Raw genomic sequence first — 24,565 nt, forward strand, 5'->3', positions numbered from 1 at the left:
TAATACAGATTTTATATTGCATCTTAATACAGCTCATATTGCATCTTAATACAGATTAACAGATTTTTTGTGAGTATCAGTAAAGTATATAAAAATACTTAATTTTCACATTTCATAAATAAAAATAAATTAAAAAACGTTGCTAGCTATAATTGGAAGATTTCCATTATTCCATAAATTATTTTTCAAAATTTTACATTGAAATCATATTCATCATGGCGCCATCTCTTAGGAATATCCTGGAATATGTTTTCAAAATATCTTGAAGCTTACCCTGAGAATGAGAATAAACAAAATTCTTAAACCCATTTTTCAATTCTAATTTTAGTTATATTGAAACAAATATTTAAATTATATTCTTTTTGAAATTAATTTAAAAAGGAAAAAAAAACTACTCAGATATTAAATATTTCCTGAATAACTTCATTGAAGGAGAAATAATACAAGTCATTTTAAGCCAGTAATTTAGGTTAAAAAAAAGAATTCCTATAAACTACTAATTTCTGTTTGCTACGAAGCCATAATTGTATTAATCATATCAAATCAAAAATAAATAAATAAATAACTAAATAAAAATAATAATGAAAAATTTAAAGACATTTTCTTACTGAAATGACTAAAATTTTTCTTATTTGTCTTTCCAACTATTCCTAAAAATTATTCCTAATGTAAAACACTTGCTTAAAGAAAATGGCTATTGACAATTAAAGAGAGAAACTAGCTGAAAAGTCTTGCTGCGTAACTTTTCATGGGTAAAAAATTTAAAAAAACGGTCACACTAGGTTGTAACGTATCAAGCTATATAAATAACAGTTCTGTTTCTTATAAAAAACTTTTGTTCACAAACAGTAACAAATATGAAGTACCCGTAACGGGATAGTTAAAATATTATTAAAAAAACTAGAAAAACACGTAACGGGTTATATGAAAACTCAAATTCCAAAACAAACCCAATCTCTAAAAAAACCAACAACTTTCTGTTGTTCTACAAAAAGTCTTCTAATTTTTATCGCCTGCTTTAATTTTTCTTGCTTATCTCTTCATGTATTTATTTTATTTTATTCATGCTTTTGCTAGCTCGTTATTTTTTATTATTTTTTATTTTATTCATGCTTTTGATAGCCAATTATTTTTTTAATATTTTTAGACTTTATAAGGTGAAACAAAAGTTATTGACGTTATAATATGAAATTATTAGATTCAATATAAAACAATAAGAGATAAATTTTTTTGACATCCAATGATTGTTGTAAAATTGTTGTTTTGTTAACAATCTGCGATTTTTATTACTCTGCATTTCAAGTTTTTCAAAATTAAAATCATTTCACTGTTCATTCATTGTTTTCCGTTGTTTATTCACTGACTACTTTATTCATTGTGTTCTACTTAATTAAATTAATTGTTACAAAATTTATTAAATTAGCACAGTTAATAGTTATTAAAAAAATAAATTCTATAGTAAAATAAATCCTGTCGTCATCCTGTCTCATTTAGCTTTTGTTTTATTATTATCATTTTTCTTACTTTTATTATTATATTTTTTATATTTATAATTTCTATATTTATTATTATAGCTTAAGAGCTCAAAAATGCTTGCATACGGTACAAATTATTAAAAATAAAGGTTCATAATTATTGTAACTTTTTAAAGAATCAATGAGTTAACATAGGTCTCTCTATAAAATCAATACATTTTTCCTTAAATATAAATACGTTTCTGAAGAAAATATTGTCTTGCGAAGTCGGAAAAAGGTAAGTAAAAAGAGGGCTGATAAAAAAAAGGAAAATATGAGAGCGAACCTCATAAATTAAAAGAAAATTTTATTAATTTAGGAAACATAAGTTTTTGTCCAGCTTTGCCATAGATGGCAGCACGACAAACATTTATTATTTTCAAAGCAGCAGAACGCACACCAAACTATTTTTTATTTTATGAAGAAAGTTATATCCAGTAATGTTGCTGTAAAGTTTTGATTTATTGCTTTTTTAATATCATAACTGTAATGAAAACTGTTAGAATATGTCCAATATGTTAAATGTCCAGTTGAAATTTATGAATTGTAAATTATTATTTAACTGAAAGCTTTTTAAATGTAAGTTTGAAAATGTGGGAAATTTTTAGACTCTATGACGAAATAAATAAATAAATAATTAATAAAAGTCTATGGTTGTGTTAGAGTAAGATTCTAATGAAAGCATCCTAATAATTTCAAACTCTAATATTTATTGTTGTATACAAGTTATATTATTAAATTAATTTTGTAGCGCTCGATACAAATTAGATAATTTAATAATTTTTGTACTGTTGTTTAAAAATTAAGTAAAACAACATATTTACAGAAATTACTCTATTTAAATAAAAATGAAATTATTTATTTTTGTATTTAAATTACGTAATTGAGAACACATAATTATAAAAATTACTCTGTTTATTACAATAAAAAAATTACGAGTTTATAAAATTATTACATCATTAACATACTTGATTTGTTGTTGCTAAACTCCATGTATATAGCCAACATAGGCTAGATCCATGATGTCATACACTCTCAATAAGTCAATGACCGTCATTGGATACTCATAAAGATTGCGTTCTGTGAGGCCCAAACAATCAAGAATATAAACATGATTTATGACAATAATTATTGAAAGAATTTAAAAGAAAACGAAATAGTTATGACAAATTTATATAACAAGTAATAATAATTATTTCTGTGAGTTCAAATGTATTCCTTAAAACATTTATCTTTGGTTTTACCTAAAACGGGATTGTGGGTAATAATGTGTTAAGATAATGCCCCAAATCCCTGTCATATTGTTTTCTTACATGGCTTAGTATTTCTTAATCTTTTTACAACTGTAAATGCGCTTCATAATGTGAAGAAAGTCTTAAAGTACCGGCCCTGTAGAATTTTGTTTTTCTTAGCAGCAGAAGAATTCCTACATTCATATAGATCATTAGATAAAAGTAAACAAATATGTGGCCTGCTGCAATTTTTTTAATTTTCAAAAGGAATACAAATTATAATAAGTTACGTATTAAATTTAGAAAAACGAATTAAACGTAATACACTGAGAAAAAAATATGGTCAAAACTACCAAATTATAGTAAAATTTGCCGTGTTTCTGATTCTATTAGGATACCGAAATCTAGGGATTTTGTGGAATTGCTTTGGAAAATTTAACATTAAAATATGGTTTCTTTGCCATACAAATCGCTTTTAACCATATGATTAGCAGTAAATAAGGTGAAAGATTGTAATACTTAGTAATTTTATCATGATACCTTCGAGCATTGCATGAGAACCATTTAAATGGTTAAATTTACTTTTTAAGTGTTGTAATTATTTTTTTAATTTGAGGTAATCCAAATGATGTAATCCTTATGAGGAAAATACTTTTTACTTTCTTGTCCTGTTCCTGTGTTTTTACCTTTTAACATGTCAATTCACCTCTGCCATTTGAAATAAATAAATTTGTGGTAATCTGTACCAATGGGGAAACCAGTTGGAAGAGTAACTAAAGTCACTAAGTTCAAATTAAAGTGAAAAAGCAGTTTTATTTTTCTATATCTTTCAATAAATGAAACGAAAGCACAAGACCGAAAATAAATAAATTGAAGTATGCGCGGTATTATTTTCCCGTTTTAATGCATTTTTATTGGGGTTAGCCCTGAGAAAGATCTAGAACTATAATTTTGAAAACCAGAATTTTTATTAAACTGTTGCGAACGGAAAAATTTTCGAAATGAATAGTTTAAATACCATACATTTTAGTTTTATTAATCAGAATTATGTTTTTTTTTTATTTAAACTAGAAATATTATTACTAATTGCGTCTAGTGAGTTTAATTACGTTTTGAAAACTAGATGCATTTTATACTTGATTTTGTTAATTTGATTTTGTTGTATTTTTTTCTTTTTTGTTTTAACTTTTATTGCAAATGTTATAACAAATACGATTTGATGTATAATGTGTCTGAATCAGTGTAGAATGAGCATGAAAATGAGCTTTAATTTTAAATGTTCTATTAAAGCAGGGTCGTTGTTTTTTATTTTACATTTGAGAGTAGTGCGCAAAAAAACTTATTCACTCTGAATAAAAATATAAAAAAATTAATTGAAATTGTAAAGCAATTCTGACAGTCATTTCCCAGACTGATGGCAACCGTGTAAAATAATTATGCTTAAATTTCATCGCAAAATCAGTAGTTTTATTTATAAAACCAAATACATTAAACTCAAATTTTTAAATTAAAAAATTTTTAATTTTGATGCAAGAAATTTTTTTTGAGAAACAAGTATTTCGAATAACGAATAAATCATGGCAGTTGATGAAAGAAGCGATCAGAGTGAAGATTTCCTTAAATATTAATTAAAACCTGTTTGTAATTTTAGTGCAAAGTTTTAAACTTTACGACATAAGTAAATAAAAAATTGAACATTATTCATAGTTAAATAATTTGCAATATTCATATAAGTCAGTGATGTGATATCGATAACAAAAAATTATTGCCCGAGTGATCGGTAAGGTTAATGAGCAAGCAAGAAAGGTGCTGAGACTTCTAAGTGTAAAATTAATTTTTAAGCAGTCCTTTGAAAAGACAAAATTAATTCACATTTTTATTTAAGGCTTGGCATTTCATACGTCACTTTCTGGCAAAAATACATCTTAGCTTCTAAGTAAAGGGTATCCTTTTAATATGACTTGTATAGGAAATATTGATCTTCAAATGCTAGTACTTAATTACAAATTTGTACAAGAAAGTTCAAATTTGTTAAATTAATTTCTAAAATATTCTTAACAACGTTAAAAGAGAAAAAATATTTTCTCTTATAGTACTTTTACTGTGGTTTTCTGTAAAAGTTACAGCTCAATTCTAAAGGGAATGACTCCTTTCTAAATTACATTACCTGACAAAAATATTCATGTCTAATGCATGGAAATTAGAGAAATTATTTTTGCCTGTATAGTCCAGACTGGTTTATATTTATTTTCACATAAATTAAGTCACATTTTCACAGCTATATCTTAACTCCAAAGCTTTGAAATAATGACTCGGGTTAAAAAAGATTTTGTTTTTACTAAATGTAGGGTTTGTTATGATTTTAAAAACTAATTTTTAAATGGTCTCTAATAATTAAGTCACATTTTTAGACTAATATAAACTCAATTCCAAAGTAAGTGGTACTCTTTTAAAATGTGATTCTTATAAACAATAATTATGTCAAAAATGGCAGCCTTTGATTTAAAGACTTATGAAACCATTTTTTATCTCTCTCAATCAATTTTAATATAAATCTCCTTTTCATTTAAAAATTCTCCTTCTCATCAAAATTAAATCTCATTTTCATTTAAAAATTCTCCTTCTCATCAAAATTAAATCTCATTTTCATTTAAAAATTCTCATTTGCATCAAAATTAAATCTCAGTTTCATCAGTTTTCCAATGCTAATTTCAAATATTCCAGCCATTTATTCAAGCTATTAATTTAGGCCATTTATAAGCCAACTATGCTAACTATCAGTAATTTTATTTTTTTGCGTCTTTATTTTTGTTCAAATACACATAATGGTGAAAGGAAAAAACAATTTTAGTATTTCTAGAATATTACTTTTTTGAACTTCAAACACTGAACAAATTTATAAATAAAAAATGGTTAACCTATTCATCAAATTCATAATAGTATATTATTCAATTTTTAAAGCAAAATTTAAACCATGCAAAATTACACTGTATAGCCAAAAGTTAAGAGATAGCAGTACACGAAACTGCAAGTTTTTCTAGTGTAACAAATGCAAAGTAATACAATATACAAAAAATAAATTAATTAATTAATTAAATTTTAAGAGCTGCAGTTGTTTTAGGAGTTCAATCTTACGTTACATTTTGTTTTGGCGTGCAAAGACTACTAGCATTCGAAACTTGAAATTAACCTACAGAAGTACGATAGAATTAAAAAAATTAACATTCGATTAATTGTTCGAAAATTATTAACTGAGAAATAATGAAATTATCTAAATATTACTAACTGCTTTCTTATTTGTTTAATAGTTATTGCATTTTGAGTGCTTTTTTCTCAAAACTTCTCCCACCTCCCTCTCTTTTAGAAAAAAAATGTTTATCCATTGTTCCATAGTGTTAAAAAAAATTACTGTAAGATCTCCATTTTATAAATTCGAGCTTGACTTGTTATCAGAAGTAATAAAAAAATGAATGCAATTAGAAAAAATAATAAAAGAGAGATTAGATGTCGTCAGAAACAAATTTTATCGTTTATACCAAAATTTGTAAAAATGTAAAAGACTCAAAAATAAAAAACTGTTTCCAATTTGTACGATTTTATCGTTGTTATCTATCAGCCTATGTTATCGTTGCATAATTTTAGCAAATAAATCTAATTCTTATTATTTTCTTCTTATTGTGTAATACATTCCATATTCCTAAGTTAAAATACTTTTTTTTCAAATACAATTTATTATTTTTTAAATCTAGGTAATTTTTTATTTCGTTAAAATTAACGTATTAACAAAATGCTCTTACATAAATTTATAAAAATTACAAATTTTCTAAAGGAAATAAACTTTATTCACTTATTTGGAAAAAGATAGATTTTTAGGAGAAAAACAAAATGAATGATGATGAAAGAGAAGTAACCATAGGATTTGGGTGAGATATGACTCTTCAAAAAAAAAGTTTTTAAAAAGGGAGGGAAATAGAAAATACAGTACGCAGTGTTCTGCTTAAGAAACTAGATCTTCTCACCAAATTTCAATTTCATAGCCACGATGGCTATGGGGATAGAACGTTCGCCTCCCAGTGAGATTACCTGAGTTCGATTCCCAGCTGTACCTATCGTTGGTACGAATTCTGTATCCACCGACCAGCATACTGACGCAAAATATCCTCAGCGGTAGACACATGAAAGGTTAGAATCTTCAAGCCATCGCGCTTTTGTGGGAGGTTTTCAAGATTTTTCTTCCCATGTAACGCAAATGTTGGTTAGTTCCATCAAAATGTCCTCCACAATGGCTAGTTAATCCCAATGGGGGCTATGGGGATAGAACGTTCGCCTCCCAGTGAGATTACCTGAGTTTGATTCCCAGCTGTACCTATCGTTGGTACGAATTCTGTATCCACCGATCACCATACTGACGCAAAATATCCTCAGCGGTAGACACATGAAAGGTTAGAATCTTCAAGCCATCGCGCTTTTGTGGGAGGTTTTCAAGATTTTTCTTCCCATGTAACGCAAATGTTGGTTAGTTCCATCAAAATGTCCTCCACAATGGCTAGTTAATCCCAATGGGGGCTATGGGGATAGAACGTTCGCCTCCCAGTGAGATTACCTGAGTTCGATTCCCAGCTGTACCTATCGTTGGTACGAATTCTGTATCCACCGACCAGCATACTGACGCAAAATATCCTCAGCGGTAGACACATGAAAGGTTAGAATCTTCAAGCCATCGCGCTTTTGTGGGAGGTTTTCAAGATTTTTCTTCCCATGTAACGCAAATGTTGGTTAGTTCCTTTAAAATGTCCTCCACAATGGCTAGTTAATCCCAATGGGGGCTATGGGGATAGAACGTTCGCCTCCCAGTGAGATTACCTGAGTTCGATTCCCAGCTGTACCTATCGTTGGTACGAATTCTGTATCCACCGACCAGCGTACTGACGCAAAATATCCTCAGCGGTAGACACATGAAAGGTTAGAATCTTCAAGCCATCGCGCTTTTGTGGGAGGTTTTCAAGATTTTTCTTCCCATGTAACGCAAATGTTGGTTAGTTCCATCAAAATGTCCTCCACAATGGCTAGTTAATCCCAATGGGGGCTATGGGGATAGAACGTTCGCCTCCCAGTGAGATTACCTGAGTTTGATTCCCAGCTGTACCTATAGTTGGTACGAATTCTGTATTCACCGATCACCATACTGAAGCAAAATATCCTCAGCGGTAGACACATGAAAGGTTAGAATCTTCAAGCCATCGTGCTTTTGTGGGAGGTTTTCAAAATTTTTCTTCCCATGCAACGCAAATGTTGGTTAGTTCCATCAAAATGTCCTCCACAATGGCTAGTTAATCCCAATGGGGGCTATGGGGATAGAACGTTCGCCTCCCAGTGAGATTACCTGAGTTTGATTCCCAGCTGTACCTATCGTTGGTACGAATTCTGTATCCACCGATCACCATACTGACGCAAAATATCCTCAGCGGTAGACACATGAAAGGTTAGAATCTTCAAGCCATCGCGTTTTTGTGGGAGGTTTTCAAGATTTTTCTTCCCATGTAACGCAAATGTTGGTTAGTTCCATCAAAATGTCCTCCACAATGGCTAGTTAATCCCAATGGGGGCTATGGGGATAGAACGTTCGCCTCCCAGTGAGATTACCTGAGTTCGATTCCCAGCTGTACCTATCGTTGGTACGAATTCTGTATCCACCGACCAGCATACTGACGCAAAATATCCTCAGCGGTAGACACATGAAAGGTTAGAATCTTCAAGCCATCGCGCTTTTGTGGGAGGTTTTCAAGATTTTTCTTCCCATGTAACGCAAATGTTGGTTAGTTCCTTTAAAATGTCCTCCACAATGGCTAGTTAATCCCAATGGGGGCTATAGGGATAGAACGTTCGCCTCCCAGTGAGATTACCTGAGTTCGATTCCCAGCTGTACCTATCGTTGGTACGAATTCTGTATCCACCGACCAGCATACTGACGCAAAATATCCTCAGCGGTAGACACATGAAAGGTTAGAATCTTCAAGCCATCGCGCTTTTGTGGGAGGTTTTCAAGATTTTTCTTCCCATGTAACGCAAATGTTGGTTAGTTCCATCAAAATGTCCTCCACAATGGCTAGTTAATCCCAATGGGGGCTATGGGGATAGAACGTTCGCCTCCCAGTGAGATTACCTGAGTTTGATTCCCAGCTGTACCTATAGTTGGCAAGAATTCTGTATCCACCGATCACCATACTGAAGCAAAATATCCTCAGCGGTAGACACATGAAAGGTTAGAATCTTCAAGCCATCGTGCTTTTGTGGGAGGTTTTCAAAATTTTTCTTCCCATGCAACGCAAATGTTGGTTAGTTCCATCAAAATGTCCTCCACAATGGCTAGTTAATCCCAATGGGGGCTATGGGGATAGAACGTTCGCCTCCCAGTGAGATTACCTGAGTTTGATTCCCAGCTGTACCTATCGTTGGTACGAATTCTGTATCCACCGATCACCATACTGACGCAAAATATCCTCAGCGGTAGACACATGAAAGGTTAGAATCTTCAAGCCATCGTGCTTTTGTGGGAGGTTTTCAAAATTTTTCTTCCCATGCAACGCAAATGTTGGTTAGTTCCATCAAAATGTCCTCCACAATGGCTAGTTAATCCCAATGGGGGCTATGGGGATAGAACGTTCGCCTCCCAGTGAGATTACCTGAGTTTGATTCCCAGCTGTACCTATCGTTGGTACGAATTCTGTATCCACCGATCACCATACTGACGCAAAATATCCTCAGCGGTAGACACATGAAAGGTTAGAATCTTCAAGCCATCGTGCTTTTGTGGGAGGTTTTCAAAATTTTTCTTCCCATTTAACGCAAATGTTGGTTAGTTCCATCAAAATGTCCTCCACAATGGCTAGTTCATCCCAATGCTTGATCAAGGAGTTACATTGTCTTCTAGGTTGAGCTCAAAATTACAAGGCTACGGAGTTAAACATTGAGAGTCGTAAACACAGAATTGAACCGGCTGTTCAACACCGAATTTAAAATAAAATATGAAATTTGAAAGTTGAATTTTAATATCGTCCCCAGATTGTGCTACTAATATTCTATTTGTCTGTTGCATATCAGGTCCTTCTTACAGAAACATATGCGGGGTATCTATTATTTTTTTCCACCGATTGAAACACATTGTTGTTAAAAGTAGTAGTTAGCTTGAAAACTTTAATCTGATAGGTTTTTGTTTCGTTTACTTTTCAGAGACATATGTTGACGAATGTTTTTACTGTATAGAAACTTTAGTTCTCTAGTTTTCAACTGAACGCATCAAATCGTAAATTTTTAAATCTTTCTATTTTCTTTAGCTTAAAATTTTCGAATCGTCGTCCAATTTCAGTACTTCGAAAACGGTGTATAAGCAGCACGTTTTCGGGGATTCTTTTTTTAATCTTGAAATTTATGTGAACTTGAAAAGGAAATCGAATGCGCTTTAGGTCACCAAGTTTAATAGCGTGAATTTTTTTTTTTTTTTTTAAATTTTCTTTAGGGTTGCCTTAGTAAAACGAATCGAAAAAACTTATACGACATAAAAAATGCGATGGTTGGCGAACTAATATTAAAACTTATGGCAGAAACTTATTAAGTTTAAGTTTTTTCTAAATTTTAATTTCGACATAACAATTTATATTTAATTTTTCAATCAGAATTAATAAAAAAAAATCATATTGTTAGCGATTCTGCCAATTACTCTGGCAAGAAACAAATTTTGCTAAAAAGCGTAAATTGCCAATTTAAACTGCTTTCCGCATCAAGTTACAGTAAATAATACCAGTATTTTTTTGTGCCGGTGCTTTTTATCATGAAATCCATTTTTGCCGTAAGCTTTTACAGAACAAAAAATCTGATATACCGTAATTTTAACACCAATATTCACCATAAAATCAGAATCATTGTAATTACATACACTGTAAAAATTGCGGTTTAACATTTTGTTATAAAAATGGATCTTACGGTAAAATGAATTTTACTGATATGGTACCAGAGTTGCCAATATTTTTTACGGTAATAAATTAATCAAGATTTTTTTTTACAATGTATAATAACTTCGGTTTTATAAAATGAAAACAGCTACAAATACTTCTATGTTTTTGTAAAAAGTATTAAGCGACATAGCATAATACTTTTTAAACTACAAATAAGAAAAGTCGCAGAGCTAATGTAAACGTTTCTTAGCTGATGGTTTAGCTAAGTATTTACCAAAATTTGATTTAAAATAAACAGCTCCAGAGTTGCTCTAAAGGAATAATAATTTCACGTATTAATTCCTCTACGATCAAATTACATAAAGCTTTCGAAATATTTAATTTTATGAAAGCAACAAGGTCTTCTCTTTCCTTTTAATAAAACTAGAATGCTCGTGGGGAAACACACAATGCTCGAATTTGCATTTACTGTGTACCAAAACCAGCTTAAGTGTCAAATACAACTATGGTTCTTCGATAAAGCAGAAAAGTTTCGACGATGTTCTGAGCTAAATAACACTTTTGTATAAACTGTAATCTAAATATTGAGGACAAAAGATATTATTGTGTGGAATTTTGTAGAATAATTTATTTGAGGATTATGAATTTATTTCCGAATGAACTTGTGACATGTGACTTAAACAATTGTGATGAATTTTGAAAGAAAATGTTATATAGTGCTTATAATTATTATTTTCTTCCCGTTTTTTTAACAATTTAAAATTGAATCTAAAATATAATTTAACTGTTACTGTGCAATTTAAATACTTCATTGTATTTTTGCATTTTTATTGTGTATAGAAATGCTATTTCAATTCTCATCGAGCCTCTTTGTCTCTTGTAACTTAAAAATAATTTAATGTTATTAATTTTTTAATACTGATAAAAATTGATAAAATATTTATAACCGTACATAAAATACTACATATTTTTGATTTTGACACAAAAAAAACTATTCTTAAGACAAAATTTGAAAGAAACGTGTACTATAATAGTTTACTACGGAAAATACTGAAATTTTAACCAATTACGGAAAATGTATTATAAAACTCTTAAACTAGTTATAAGAAATTTAAAATTAAATAAATTTTAGAAATTTTCCATTTGTGTACATATTACTCTGAGAAAAAATATGGTCGAAGCTTGCAGAATATGGTAAAATTTACCGTGCTTCTAGCTATATGGAAACACCAATAAGTTCGGTAATTCTTACTGAAGGGCTCTAGTAATAATTTTGATTAAATTTTCCATGAAATATGGTATAACAAAATTTAGTGTCATTATGTGTTATAAAATTTAATAAATGCGGTAAAATTTGGTAATTCTATCATGATAGCTTAGAGAATCTTAGAAAATCCTTTATTTCCTTTATTTATTTAATCCTTTATTTGTTTAAATATAATTTTGGTTAAATATAACACTTTTTTATTTCTTACTAAATGTGTGGTAATAAGAACTATAATTTCGAATATCAGAATTTTTGGTAAACGTTATCATATAAACGGAAAAATTACCGTATCTTTTGGTTTTTATTAACAAAATTATATTTTTTAATCAGAAATGTCATTACTATACAGTACGGTAATTTTGGCAGAAGGTTTTCCCCGTGTACCATTACTAAGATTTTTCAGTAAGCATTTTGTAATTATTTTTGCTTTATTTCAAAATTTTTGCGATTTAGTAATACTTTACCAATTGTAATATTTTTTAATCACTACAATTCAATTTTAAGCATAACAATTCAATCAAAATTCTTAATTTTACTTTACACACAAATTATCTTTTAATAATTTAATATTTTTTACTTGAAAAATTTGAGCAAGCAAAGAAACGAGGAGATGGAGCTTCCCAGTATAGTAATTTAAAAAAAAGCCGTAGTCATAAGGAAAAAAAATTAAATCCAGAAATCTAATCTCACTTACAAATAATATCACGCTTGCTACTTATTTTACTCATTAGCACTTACTACTTCATTGATCAAACTCATTTATATAATTTCTTCTCGTTGATTTTGAAGTTTCACATTCTAAAATGGAAAGGACAATATTTTGTATTGATTTTTTTTTTTTTTTTTTAACTCAAATGTCGAATAGATAGATTTTGAAATAAATATTGCATGCAATAAGAGCATATTTTAATCGTCTACATTTTAATTGATTGTTATTCGAATGAAAGAAAATGATAAAATTTTGGTACTTACAACTCAATAAGAAGTGAAGCGATAGTGATTAACCATGTGACTTAAATCAGACTTAATTAGATACCTGTAAGCGACGTCAAGCCATGTGTGTCGAACCTTAGTGGGAAATGCCACTATTTAACCAGGATGACGTCACTTGCAGGTATCCAGTTTTATACCCATTTAAGTATCAAAAACTTATCCAATTATTTTGTCATTTATATCCAACCGGTAGAATAAGTGATTAAAATTGAACTAGATGATCACTTTGTAACTCGATCTTCAACAGTTACGGAGCAACATACTACTTTCATTTCACGAGTTACTTGAATTTTCGTTTCTAAATGATATTTTTTCTCTCTCGTTGTCACCGGGTAAAACCATTTTTACTAAATAATATTCAATGCGAATCCATAGTTCCCACCCATATTTATTCTGATAGACTAAAAATTTCACATTTTGAGGTTTTTCAGATAAATGGGGAGTAAATGTGTAACCTATTGAATACCTATGCGTCTGTCACAATCTATAGCATTACCATTCATCATAAAAGTGTAAAATGTGACAATACACGGTGTTTTGAACGCGCAAACATGTTAGATTCCAGCCATCCAAAAGGCCTAAGCACAACACATGACTTAACACATGCACAATTGCAGATTGTTTCGCTTCCATCCAAGTAAATGATTATTTTATCAGATGCCTCCACCATAGAATATCATGTGGTGATATCTGGCGACAACCACATAAACATCTCGATTTCGAGTTCGTATACTAAAGAACTCATTAATTTATATGAAAAAAAATTCTTATTAACAAAATCAAAAAGTTATTTTTTATGTATTAGCATTTTCTTTAATATTTTCCGAATCGTTTATTATTAGCTGTTGTTGCACTTAATTTTTTTCTTTTTGGCTTTTCTTTTTTCGCATCAGATTTTACTTAGAACACCATTTATTCAAAGTGAATAGAAAATTATTTTTATCTTTTAGGCAGAAAATGTGTTTTAGAGAGTCTCATGGAATACGTATCATTATACATGTACCCACTGATAATCGTGGCAAAGGCAAATATAAATGCTTACGAAAGTAAAATTTAACGAAAACATGTGAAAAAACAATGGTTTATTTGGATGTATTATTGTTATTTGAAAACCACCTACTTTTCACCTGCTTTCTTAAGAAAAATTAAAACAAATTTTTGCAACATATTTTAAGATAAACTTTATATAAAATGAAATTAATACCAGGAAAACTAGCTTACTAGCAAGATTATATAAACTCAATTTTCATATGTTACATGCTGCCTTTTACTTCTTATTTTTTCATGCAAACCCATAGAAGAATTGTTGTTTTTCAATTGCTGTTATTTATTTTTAGGATTCATTTGATCTTTGAAAAAACTGCCCCTTACTTTTTTCCCTCAAGGACACGTTTTAAAAACATAACTATAAACAAAATGAACACTGGTTTCAGATAACTAAAGAAATTCTAAATTGGTGACGAAGCATAGATCCACACATTCACATTAATAACTGAGCTTGTAAAAACATAGAAGAACGTGTGATAAAATCTTAAACAGATTTATTAACAATTCTATTTGTAACAATGGCAGATGTTTAACTCATGCAGAAAAATCATTTTTCAAACATTTCCAAGAGGTATGATTAAGATTTTTCAACGGTTTTTCAGGTGGAGAGCAAAAATTACTCTTCGTAGTCGATATTTAAATTTCAGAACCTTAAAGCCAACAGTTCTGGAGTTATAAGAGAATTAAAGTAACGATATTGAGTGAACACGAAAGAAAAGTTAAAAAATATCAAACTTAAAACACCCATATTTGTACTTATCTAATACAAATACAAAATAAAATACTAAAATGTAAAAAAATACGCAATATTTTTTAAATTAATATTTATTAACCATAAGAACTACATAACATCTATAATATATAAGTTACATGCTAAACTTTCAAAATACATATTCCATTGTTATTAATAATTGAAAATGATGGTGTGCCATAACCAGCATTTATAATTTAAAAGAATGCACTTGGAAAAAACAAAATGATCGCTGTCTGACGATGACTAGGAATATTCCCTTTCATCTTTTATTTTTCAGTTCTTTTTCAATGATGATGAAGAGCTCACAAACACAAAGTGCAAATAAAAATATCTCTGATTATAATTCATTTTTTTAATGTTCTTCTCTTATTTACCTGGAAAAAAAATTTTATTCATTAGTAAAGGCACTTTATAAAACATCTAAAAGCATGACTTACATATTAGAATGCCTAACAGAGACACATACACGGAGAAACTCTGGTAAAATTACCGTACTGTAAAGGCATTTCTGGTATATATGTCAAAGCGAAAGACCGAAATCGGTGGTTGTTGACTTTCACCGGTGAATGTCGACAAACACCAAATACGTCGGTGAAAGATCGAATATTTCATTACATTCTCTTACATTCGGACCCTCACCGGTGCATGTCGACAATCACAGATATGCTTTGGTGAATGTCCGAAATATTTATTACATTCGATTTGATATGAATTTATTCGTGGATATAATTACATTTATTCTATATTTTAGCCGTACACTGATGTTTTTTTAAGGTTAAGTGCCACAGCCCGGTATACCATACACTGATGTTTTTTTAAGGTTAAGTGCCACTGCCCGGTATACCCCACACTGATGTTTTTTTAAGATTAAGTGCCACTGCCCGGTATACATTTGCCTGATACTCCAAACACTGATGTTTCTTCTAATATATCGTCAGTAAGTATTAAAATATAGAATAAATATAAATATGTCAAATAAATATAATAATATTAATATAAAATTGGATATAGCAAATATTTCGGACATTCACCAAAGCGACTATGTGATTGTTTACATTCACCGGTGAGAGTCAGAAATAAGGGTATTTAGCAAATATTTCGGACATACACCAAGCGACTACGTGAATGTTGACATTCACCGGTGAATGTCGACATTCTTTATATTTTGGTGTTTCACCGTAACATATATATATGAAACCAAAGTGTACAGTATTTGAACACTTCGTTTGGTAATTTTTTCGTTCATATGGTAACGGTTTATTGGATACTCTGGCTTTAATTATACTTTTTATTACCACACATTTAGCTAAAAATACAAAAATTGAAAAGTGTGTAAAAGGATGTATGAAATTGCTTGCTGAGTCACTTGTAATGAAAGAGTAAGTTCGTTTTGCGCTTGGGATGAATTTTCTTCCAATAATTCTGCTAATTCCTTGTCTTCGTACAATTTTGGCCTTCCACTGCGTTCCTTGCTCACCGCTTTTAAACTTCTGAAACCATACACGCCAACTTCTCTCACTTAAAGCAACCTCACCATAGACTTCTCCTAACAATCGTTGTGCCTCAGCTGCAGATTTCTTCAAATTTAGGAAGTAAATCTAAAGTTCCAGCAAATTATGCTTATTTGGCACAAAACTTGACATTTTTGCACGAAAACAATTATGTGATGCTAATACGAAATCACTGATATTTTAAATTTATGATGTTGTTACTAGATAAACAAACTTACAATAACACGTTAAACATCAGTCAATTTCTACATAACCTTCTTGTATTGCCATCTCGTGATGAACGGCTGGAATTTATTTGTACACCCAATATTTTAAAGCAATGCTCTAAGATATTATGATAAAATTACTACATTTTACCATATTAATTAAAATTATCACTTATTTTAAAACTATATTTTATTGTTAATTTTACGAAAATCATTAAAGAAGTGCTTCTTTAAAAATTACCGAGCGTTTTGGTATTCCTATTGAGCCAGAAACGCAATAAATTTCGCCATATTTTGAGAGTTTTGGCAATGCTTTCTTTCTCGGTGCATGTATTGGAGAAAATTACTTGATTGTTGAAAAATTTTGACTTGATCTCGAGCAACATCATTATGCCAAATGGATGCAGTTAATCTTTATCTTGATGGGATGAGCTACTAAAAACGTGTTTTGCTTAATTTATTACGTAAAGCAAATCAGAAGGACAAATTTATAAAAAAATATGTTATTAATATAATATATAATATTATAAAAAAATTTATAATAAATAAGTAAAATATAAACAAATTATAATTCTTTTCTTTACTTTTTTCATAAATTTTTCCATATATTTTTTTTAGCATTTCAAATAAACAACTGTAACATTTTTACAGAAATAAATGCTGAAGGAGGAATATTTTCTGCCTAAAAATTAGTGAATGAAATTAAAGCAAAAAGGGCCATTTGTTCTTAAAAATATGCTAAATAAAATGATAAAAATTGAACGAATTTCAAAAAATTTATGTGTTTTTAGAGATGTCTAATACAGAATGAATTATTTTTGTAAACATGCTCTTAACAAGTGCTAGTTTATTGTGCTTCAAAGACTCGGATATTTTTATTATTTGTATGCCTTAATTTCCGGTACTTTTGCAGCAAATAATATGTTCAATAATATTATTCTATGGTATTATTTGTATTTTTATAACTAGTCAGGATTCTCGCATTGAATTCATTCCCTCATTCTGTATACTGAGAATTCATTTCTGACCTATTCAATATTGTTATGCCGCCATACACAAGCAAAAATTTGAGAAGCGAATCCAAACAAATGCAGATTCCGTGAGGTTCTATAGTTTCTCTTGCATTTAATGGTATATCTCATTCTAAAAATGCTATTTTCAGATAGTTCTAAAAAGGGAATAAGACTACTTAAAAACATCTGCCTTTATATATTCATTTACTCAATAAAATGATATTTATTTGTTTTTAATTCATTTTTTGAATTCGTTTTTTTTATATTCATAAACTAAGAAACTTTTATAAAAATTATGCTAAAATGTTTTTAAAAATTAGATTATCCTTGATGATATTTACATGTAAGTATGTTAATGCGTCTTAAATGAATCAACCTGCACAATGATTCATCGCAGTGTGAATTGTATACAGTGCTAAAAATAAAATAAAGATTTAAAAAAAACTGAATATCTGAAAACTTTTGTCCTAATGGCAAGATACAATTAAAAAAAATTAATCGGGATGGTTTGGGGGTGGCTTTTAAATTAATGAATTAATTTCTAAACAAATTATAACAGATTTTCTGATTATAAGCCGCGAAATCAGACGCTTTCTGCTTCACATATTTTTTCATCAATATTGTTAAACTTTGTTAAACTAAATCAAATTAGTCAAACTCACATTGAAAAACGATGTTCCAACCAAAAGTTGTAAACTTAGTTAAAATATGCTTAACTATATTTACATTAACTTAAACCAATAGACTAAAGGTTCATTACTGAGTTATTAACAAAATAATTTGGCAAAGTAGAGAAATAAGGAATGAAAAATATTTTCTTTAATCTATGGTTTTCGGGAATTTACTTGAGTTTTACAACAAATAAATGTCTCAGTAATTTTAAAATGACCTCGGAGAAATATCGAATTTCTCGTATTTAACAAAAAAAATCTATTTAAATTCAGTTATGCCTCTTCATTTTATAACTACTGTACGGATTTTATTTAATAATAAAAGATTTTCAGGAATGGGAACAGATAATTTTCAGGAAAAGTATTGAGAATTTTATGTTTGAGTTGCAGTTTTTATTTTGAGTAGGTCTTTTCATTTTTTAGAATTTCAACCCAACATAAACCCTAAAGCATCTTAGTATCCTTTTGATTGACAAAAGATAACAGTTTTAAAACTAGAAACAATGCGAAATTCGAAAATATTTCTAACAGAAAAAATAATGTTACTTCAGTGCTGTCGGCTTTACTTGACATTTCGATTTATCCTTAAACACAGTTACAATTGAGTTTTTCTAGAAATGTTTCAAGTATCAAGCTATTAGGTAATTGTTTGAAAACCACAGAAAAATAACTGTTAAAAGTGTATGCAGAGAAAAAAATCTGGTTGAATAAACTTACTGTATGGTAAGGACATTTCTGGTAAAAAGAAACAATAATTTTGGTAATAAAAATCAGAATATACGGTATTTAAACCTTCCATTTGATAATGTTTCCGTTTATATGGTAGAAAAATTAGTTTAAGCGAATAAATGGTTATAACCTTCTTTAAGGTAGCAAGACAAAATTATCAAATTTTAACATATTTACCAAATTTTATCACTATTTATGAAACTTAATTTTGCTGTTAATTTGTTAATTTCCCCAAAATCATTACCACAGCGCTTAGGTATAAGTTATTATTTTTTTTGGTATTCTCATAGAGGCTAGAAATTTCGATAATCTTTACAATATTCTGGTAGTTTTGATCATACCTTTTTTCAGCGTGCATGCTACGTGAAAGTTATGAAATAAGAGATAATTTTTTATATGTTTATTTATTCATTTGTATCAAATTAATTATCTTAAGTTTAAAAAATAAAACGATCCAGGAAAAGTACAGTGTTATATTAGAATTCATAGTAATATTATTTGAGAATGTTTGAAATATATTTTTCACTCTTTAAGGTTTTTTATGTATTAAAGTATAAAAACTGCTGCGTATATTTTTGTAAATTACACTGTTTGAAATTTCTCAGAAAAATTGGCTAAATAGAAATTTATTTCATTGTCATTTTACCATATTCAAACAAAACAGTCAAATAACCGTAACTAATATGGTATTCAAACTGTTAACTGTGAAGAAAACCGTTTATTAACAGCTTTCCCATAATATGGGCAAGCAACCAGAATTTCATCACACCAACTAGGACCACCAAATAAAGTCACTAAGTTTCTCTCAAATGGGTACTTATAATAGCCGTGAGGGCTAATCCGTCTAACTCAGTGGTTTCCAACAGGAGGCCCGGGGCCGCAACCAGTCCGCGAAGCCTTCTTTGTGGCCCGCGAACTAAAATATATTAGTTGTCAATTCTCTTGTGGACAATTTTCGTAAAAAATCTATGTGGGTTTAAAATACTTTTCTCGTTAATAAAATCCTAATTTCTTCGTTTCTGTGGATGTATCGTACCAACGGTGCAAAAAAATTATTTCCCAGGTTTTGCATCCAAGAAAATATTTATTCAAATACGAAAATAATCGTGTATGTTGCTCTTTTGTATTTTGTGAATATTTAGCATGTGTGTATCAGAAATTTTCTCGAAGAAATTCTCCGATTTAACTTTTTGAAACCACTCATTTTGGACGAAAATATTTACACACACATTTGTAAATTTTAAATTTAAAATGCAAATATCTATTATCTGGTGGTAGCAGCAGACAAACCTCAATTTTGCCACTGAACATTTTGTGTGCTACTATGCAAGTTTTAATACCAACCTTTTTAAAGTTGGTATTAAGACTTGCATAGATATCTTTACAATTAGATATCCGTTGCACATTAATTGCTTAATACATGGGTGCACATCAAAGTTATTGTAGCCCGAATTTTTTAATATGCAATTAAATATTTTTTAAAAATCTACTTCTTATTTTGATTTGTAATTCAATACTTTTGTTTTGTACAACTTGTTAAAAATCGGACAGTAATATTTAATGCTCCTTCAAACATAAAGTCCTACATAAAATTTTGATGAAGTTGCTGCTCGCCATTTTCTTTATGTTTTTAATTGTGGCCCCTGGCCTCATGTAAGTTGGAAACCCCTGTCTAACTCATGGACGACATAATGGGGGTTCAAATCCCACTCTCACTACAATATAACCCCTACCCTGTGGTTACTCTTGACTATTAGAATACCATTCTCTCATTCACACATAGATGGCAAAACCATAAAGCTGCTAAACTATGTCCAATAAAATTTCTTTTTAATGGTTTTGAAACAATGCTAATGGTAAGTGGTTAAAAAACGTGTAGTTTTGTATTCATGGTTTTTTGACCATACTAGTTGTAAACGGATTTAAAACCGTAAAGGTAAAATATGTTCTTTACCGTACAGGTTCTTTGGATGGGCAGACTGCTGCCTATTATTTAACTATAATTTTAGAATGAAAAAATCTATCCATGTATTTCATTGGCAGACTTCATGCATACTTTTACAAAACAATTTGAAATAAACAACCAGTCATCCACACAACACAAGCAATTCTGAAATTGCAACTGGAATGTCACATTTGCGCATTTCTAGAAAAAAAATAAAAGTACGAAAGCATTTCTATTTAATTCTACTTCTCTGGATTGTAGAAATGTCCACTAGCATCAAATAAATTTTCCCGAAACCACAAAAATTTCACTAAATTACAATAGATACTTTTTATTAATTACCAAAATTTTGTATTTTTAAAAGCCCAACTCAGAATTATTTTTAAAGCTTTGTTGTTCAGTTTGGGGTAATTGTACAGCTTATGAGAAGCGTTTATGGGTGATTCTTTTTAAACATGACAATTCGGACCAAAAAATTTCATCAAATTTAAAGTCTTCAAAATAATCTAAAATTTTTTTTGTCTGCTTCTTTAGTTACATTTATTAATATCTAACAGACAGCAGTGTAGTTTATTGACATTTACTCCAGAAAAAAAATAATAAAATAGAAATTCACCAAATCTTGAATGCCAGAAAAATGACATATTAGCTTAGAAGTTTGAAAAACAATAATTTTAGGTTAATAGTAAGTAACTCAACTTAAGCCTCTATGTTAGATGGACCATCAATTGCTTACATTAATTCTTAGTATCCATTGTAGAAAGAATCAAATTTTTTTTGTTGCTGATATGTACAGAATAAAATTGTGTATAATAATCAATCATTAAATAAATAAATAACTTTGATTACATCCAACCATATTACAATCATACATAAACTTATTATTAGGTTAATATTTGCTTTTCCTCCTTACAGTATTAGCAGTTAAAAAAAATTTTGGTAACAATTCAATGTCCTGGAATTCATAAGCCAGGAAAATGACAACCAGGATAATGACAAATTCGTCATTTTATAGCATATAACTTTACTTTAATTTAATATTTTGTCCTAAGACGTTTACATTCCGCAGAAAACATCAGGATTTCTTAAAATAACTCAGATAAATCTATGTAGTTTATGTTATTAATAATTTCAAGAAGCCAGGAAAATAACAACACAAAAACCTACTAATCTTGAAAAATTTTTTGAAATAGATTTTGAACCAGAAAATTGGTTCTTTATTCATGCAACAAGACATGTTCATATAGGAGGGTATCTAATCAATCTATTAACATAAGATATTGATTGCTTGCTCTATCTATTTTGGCTATAGACCACTAAATAAAAGTAGCCAGGAAAATGACAGATTTTCTTGGGACAAAGAAATTATTGACAGAAAAAATTATTTTAAGTGAAGTTTTTGTATATAATACCCTCTGCGTATATTCTAGAAATGCTTACACCGGTTGAGATAAAAAAAAATTAGATATTGAAAAATTTATGGGAAGTTTTGAAGCTTGTTATTAATGGAAACATTGTTTGGGACATGCCAGGAAAATGACATTTTGAGATTCCATTAAATTTTTTAACTATACAAAACAGTCAATGATAGTGCAAAGTCATTTTAAAATGCTAACAGCAATGCAATTTAGCAATTTTTTTTAATAAGTTCTTTTGGAATTATAGTATTAGATCTTGGAGCAAGGAACAGTGAATTGTCATATTTCGTGAGAATCACCCTTATATGATTTTTTATCATAAGAATTTTTTTATATTAAAATTTAAATAAAAAATTTTAAATTAAGCTTACTTTGTTAGTCAATATTTTGTGGAATAATCTTAATTGCCTTGCATTGACTGGTGAAATAAATTATCATTGGTTATTTTTTAATAAAATCCATTGTTCACTCTTATGAAAATGGATTCAACAACATACTTTAATTTTGTTACATTGGACCATAATATAGTTCAAATTTAGCACAACCTTAATAAGGTGTTAAATTGAACAAGAGATTATCGTCCTTATTGAACTACAGCATCGTACAATAAGTTTTAAGAACTAGAGCTACATTAATATGAACCGCTTTGGTACTATATTAAGTTTGCAGCAAAAATGAAGATTATTTCACTAAGAAAAAGTAAGATTATGATACGGTTACTTTTTTAATTTGTATTTTTTACTAAATGTGTGCCAATAAGAGCTATGATTTTGAAAACCATAATATCTGCAAGCCGTTACCATATGAACGGAAAAATTACCAAATGAATTGTTTAAATACCATATATTTTAGTTTTTATTACCAAAGTTTTGGCTTTTTCTTAAACCAGAAATAATGTCATTAATGTCACCAGTACGGTAATTTTAAAAGTTTTTTTTCTCCGTGTATGTCTCTACAATTTCCAAAAAATTCAAATTAAGTAGAAATGTTTTTAAAATTATTTTTAAATTAGTATTATTTTTAAATAATAGGTGAATTGTAACGATGCAATCTGGTTCAATATTTTTGTGCCGCTAGTTCAATCTTTTTATGCCGTTGGTTTAATCTTTTTTAGCCGCTCGTTTAACCTTTTTATGCTATTGGTTCAATTTTTATAAACCGCTATTTTATTTTTCAGTTTCACTAATTTTAAATTCACGTTAAGCCAGAAACTCACATCTATGCATAATCTAACAACTTAAATAAAAGTTCATAACTTGGGAATTAATACCATTCTTTGAAATAATTGACACGATTTAAGTATGTTTAGGAGAATAATTTCGCTTATTTTTGTTGGCAATTTAATTATTAAATAAACTAATAAAATTAACTCGCTCGTGATAATTAGTTTTAATAATGTTCTCTTTACTTAAGGAGGGCGTTAAATTAGAAAGACAAACAATCTATTATTCTTGGTTTTTACAAACTTAAGTGCCATGGGACAAGATTTATTTCATCCTGCACGCTCATGTAAAATTATGAATTGGATTATACATTAGATACTATTCTGTGGATTTTAATTATACCTTAAAATAGTACCTTTTTAGCTAAGGCGACTCTCTATTAATTATGCTCTTCCTTTAATAAAAACATTTGAAGACTATAATTATTTTTCTCTTTTGATAAAATTTTGAAAAATTACTTAAGTGGTTAATTACTCAATCTAGATTTATCTTAATATTATTTCGATCCTAAACATTCAAGTTAATAAGCTAATATTCTTCAAAAAATTAACTGTGATTGAATTTCTAGAAACTTAATTAACCAATGCAACTAATTAGAAGCTTTTCTCGAGGAAATATCTTTATAAAATTGATTATGAATATTTATTATTTTATTTTACTAGTGCAGTGTATGAAAATTTTAATTCCCTTGTAATTTGCGCGAAAATAATTTATTCATAAATACAATCTTCTCACATTAACGTGGAGATTAAACTTAAATATTTAAAAGATTATTATTCACTAATTAATAAATTAAAGTTTTATTTATAGAATATAAGAAAAGAGGATAAAAACTAAAATATCAAAGTATATATAAGAGCTTATAAATTATCATGCAATTAATATATTATCAGAGCAATAAAATATTAACGAATGATGATAAAATTATGGACAGCATAAAGTTCTTTAAGATAAAGTTAAACATCATCTCACAATACTTCCCTGAGATGCACATTTGTAGACATAAGAACCACTATTACACACTAATTTACACCCACGCACACTGTTAGAAATTTCTCACAAAAAAAGGTTAAATAACAATTTATTTATT

At 29.2% G+C, this 24,565-nt stretch overlaps 1 protein-coding gene across 1 annotated transcript in view; it reads right to left on the reverse strand.

Moving 5' to 3' along the window:
* Positions 1-14,814: 14,814 nt before the first annotated feature.
* The window catches only part of LOC107440498 (uncharacterized), a 57,763-nt gene continuing 48,012 nt past the window's right edge, over positions 14,815-24,565 (reverse strand). Inside the window, exon 4 of the mRNA XM_016053441.4 lies at positions 14,815-15,133. Within this exon, the coding sequence (XP_015908927.1) occupies positions 15,130-15,133 (4 nt within the window). The 3' untranslated portion in view covers positions 14,815-15,129. The remainder of the gene's footprint in view (positions 15,134-24,565) is intronic.

The sequence above is a fragment of the Parasteatoda tepidariorum genome, chromosome 2 (assembly GCF_982258835.1).
Source record: "Parasteatoda tepidariorum strain Cologne lab strain chromosome 2, Ptep-v5.0, whole genome shotgun sequence".
In the NCBI taxonomy this organism is placed as follows: Eukaryota; Metazoa; Arthropoda; class Arachnida; order Araneae; family Theridiidae; genus Parasteatoda; species Parasteatoda tepidariorum.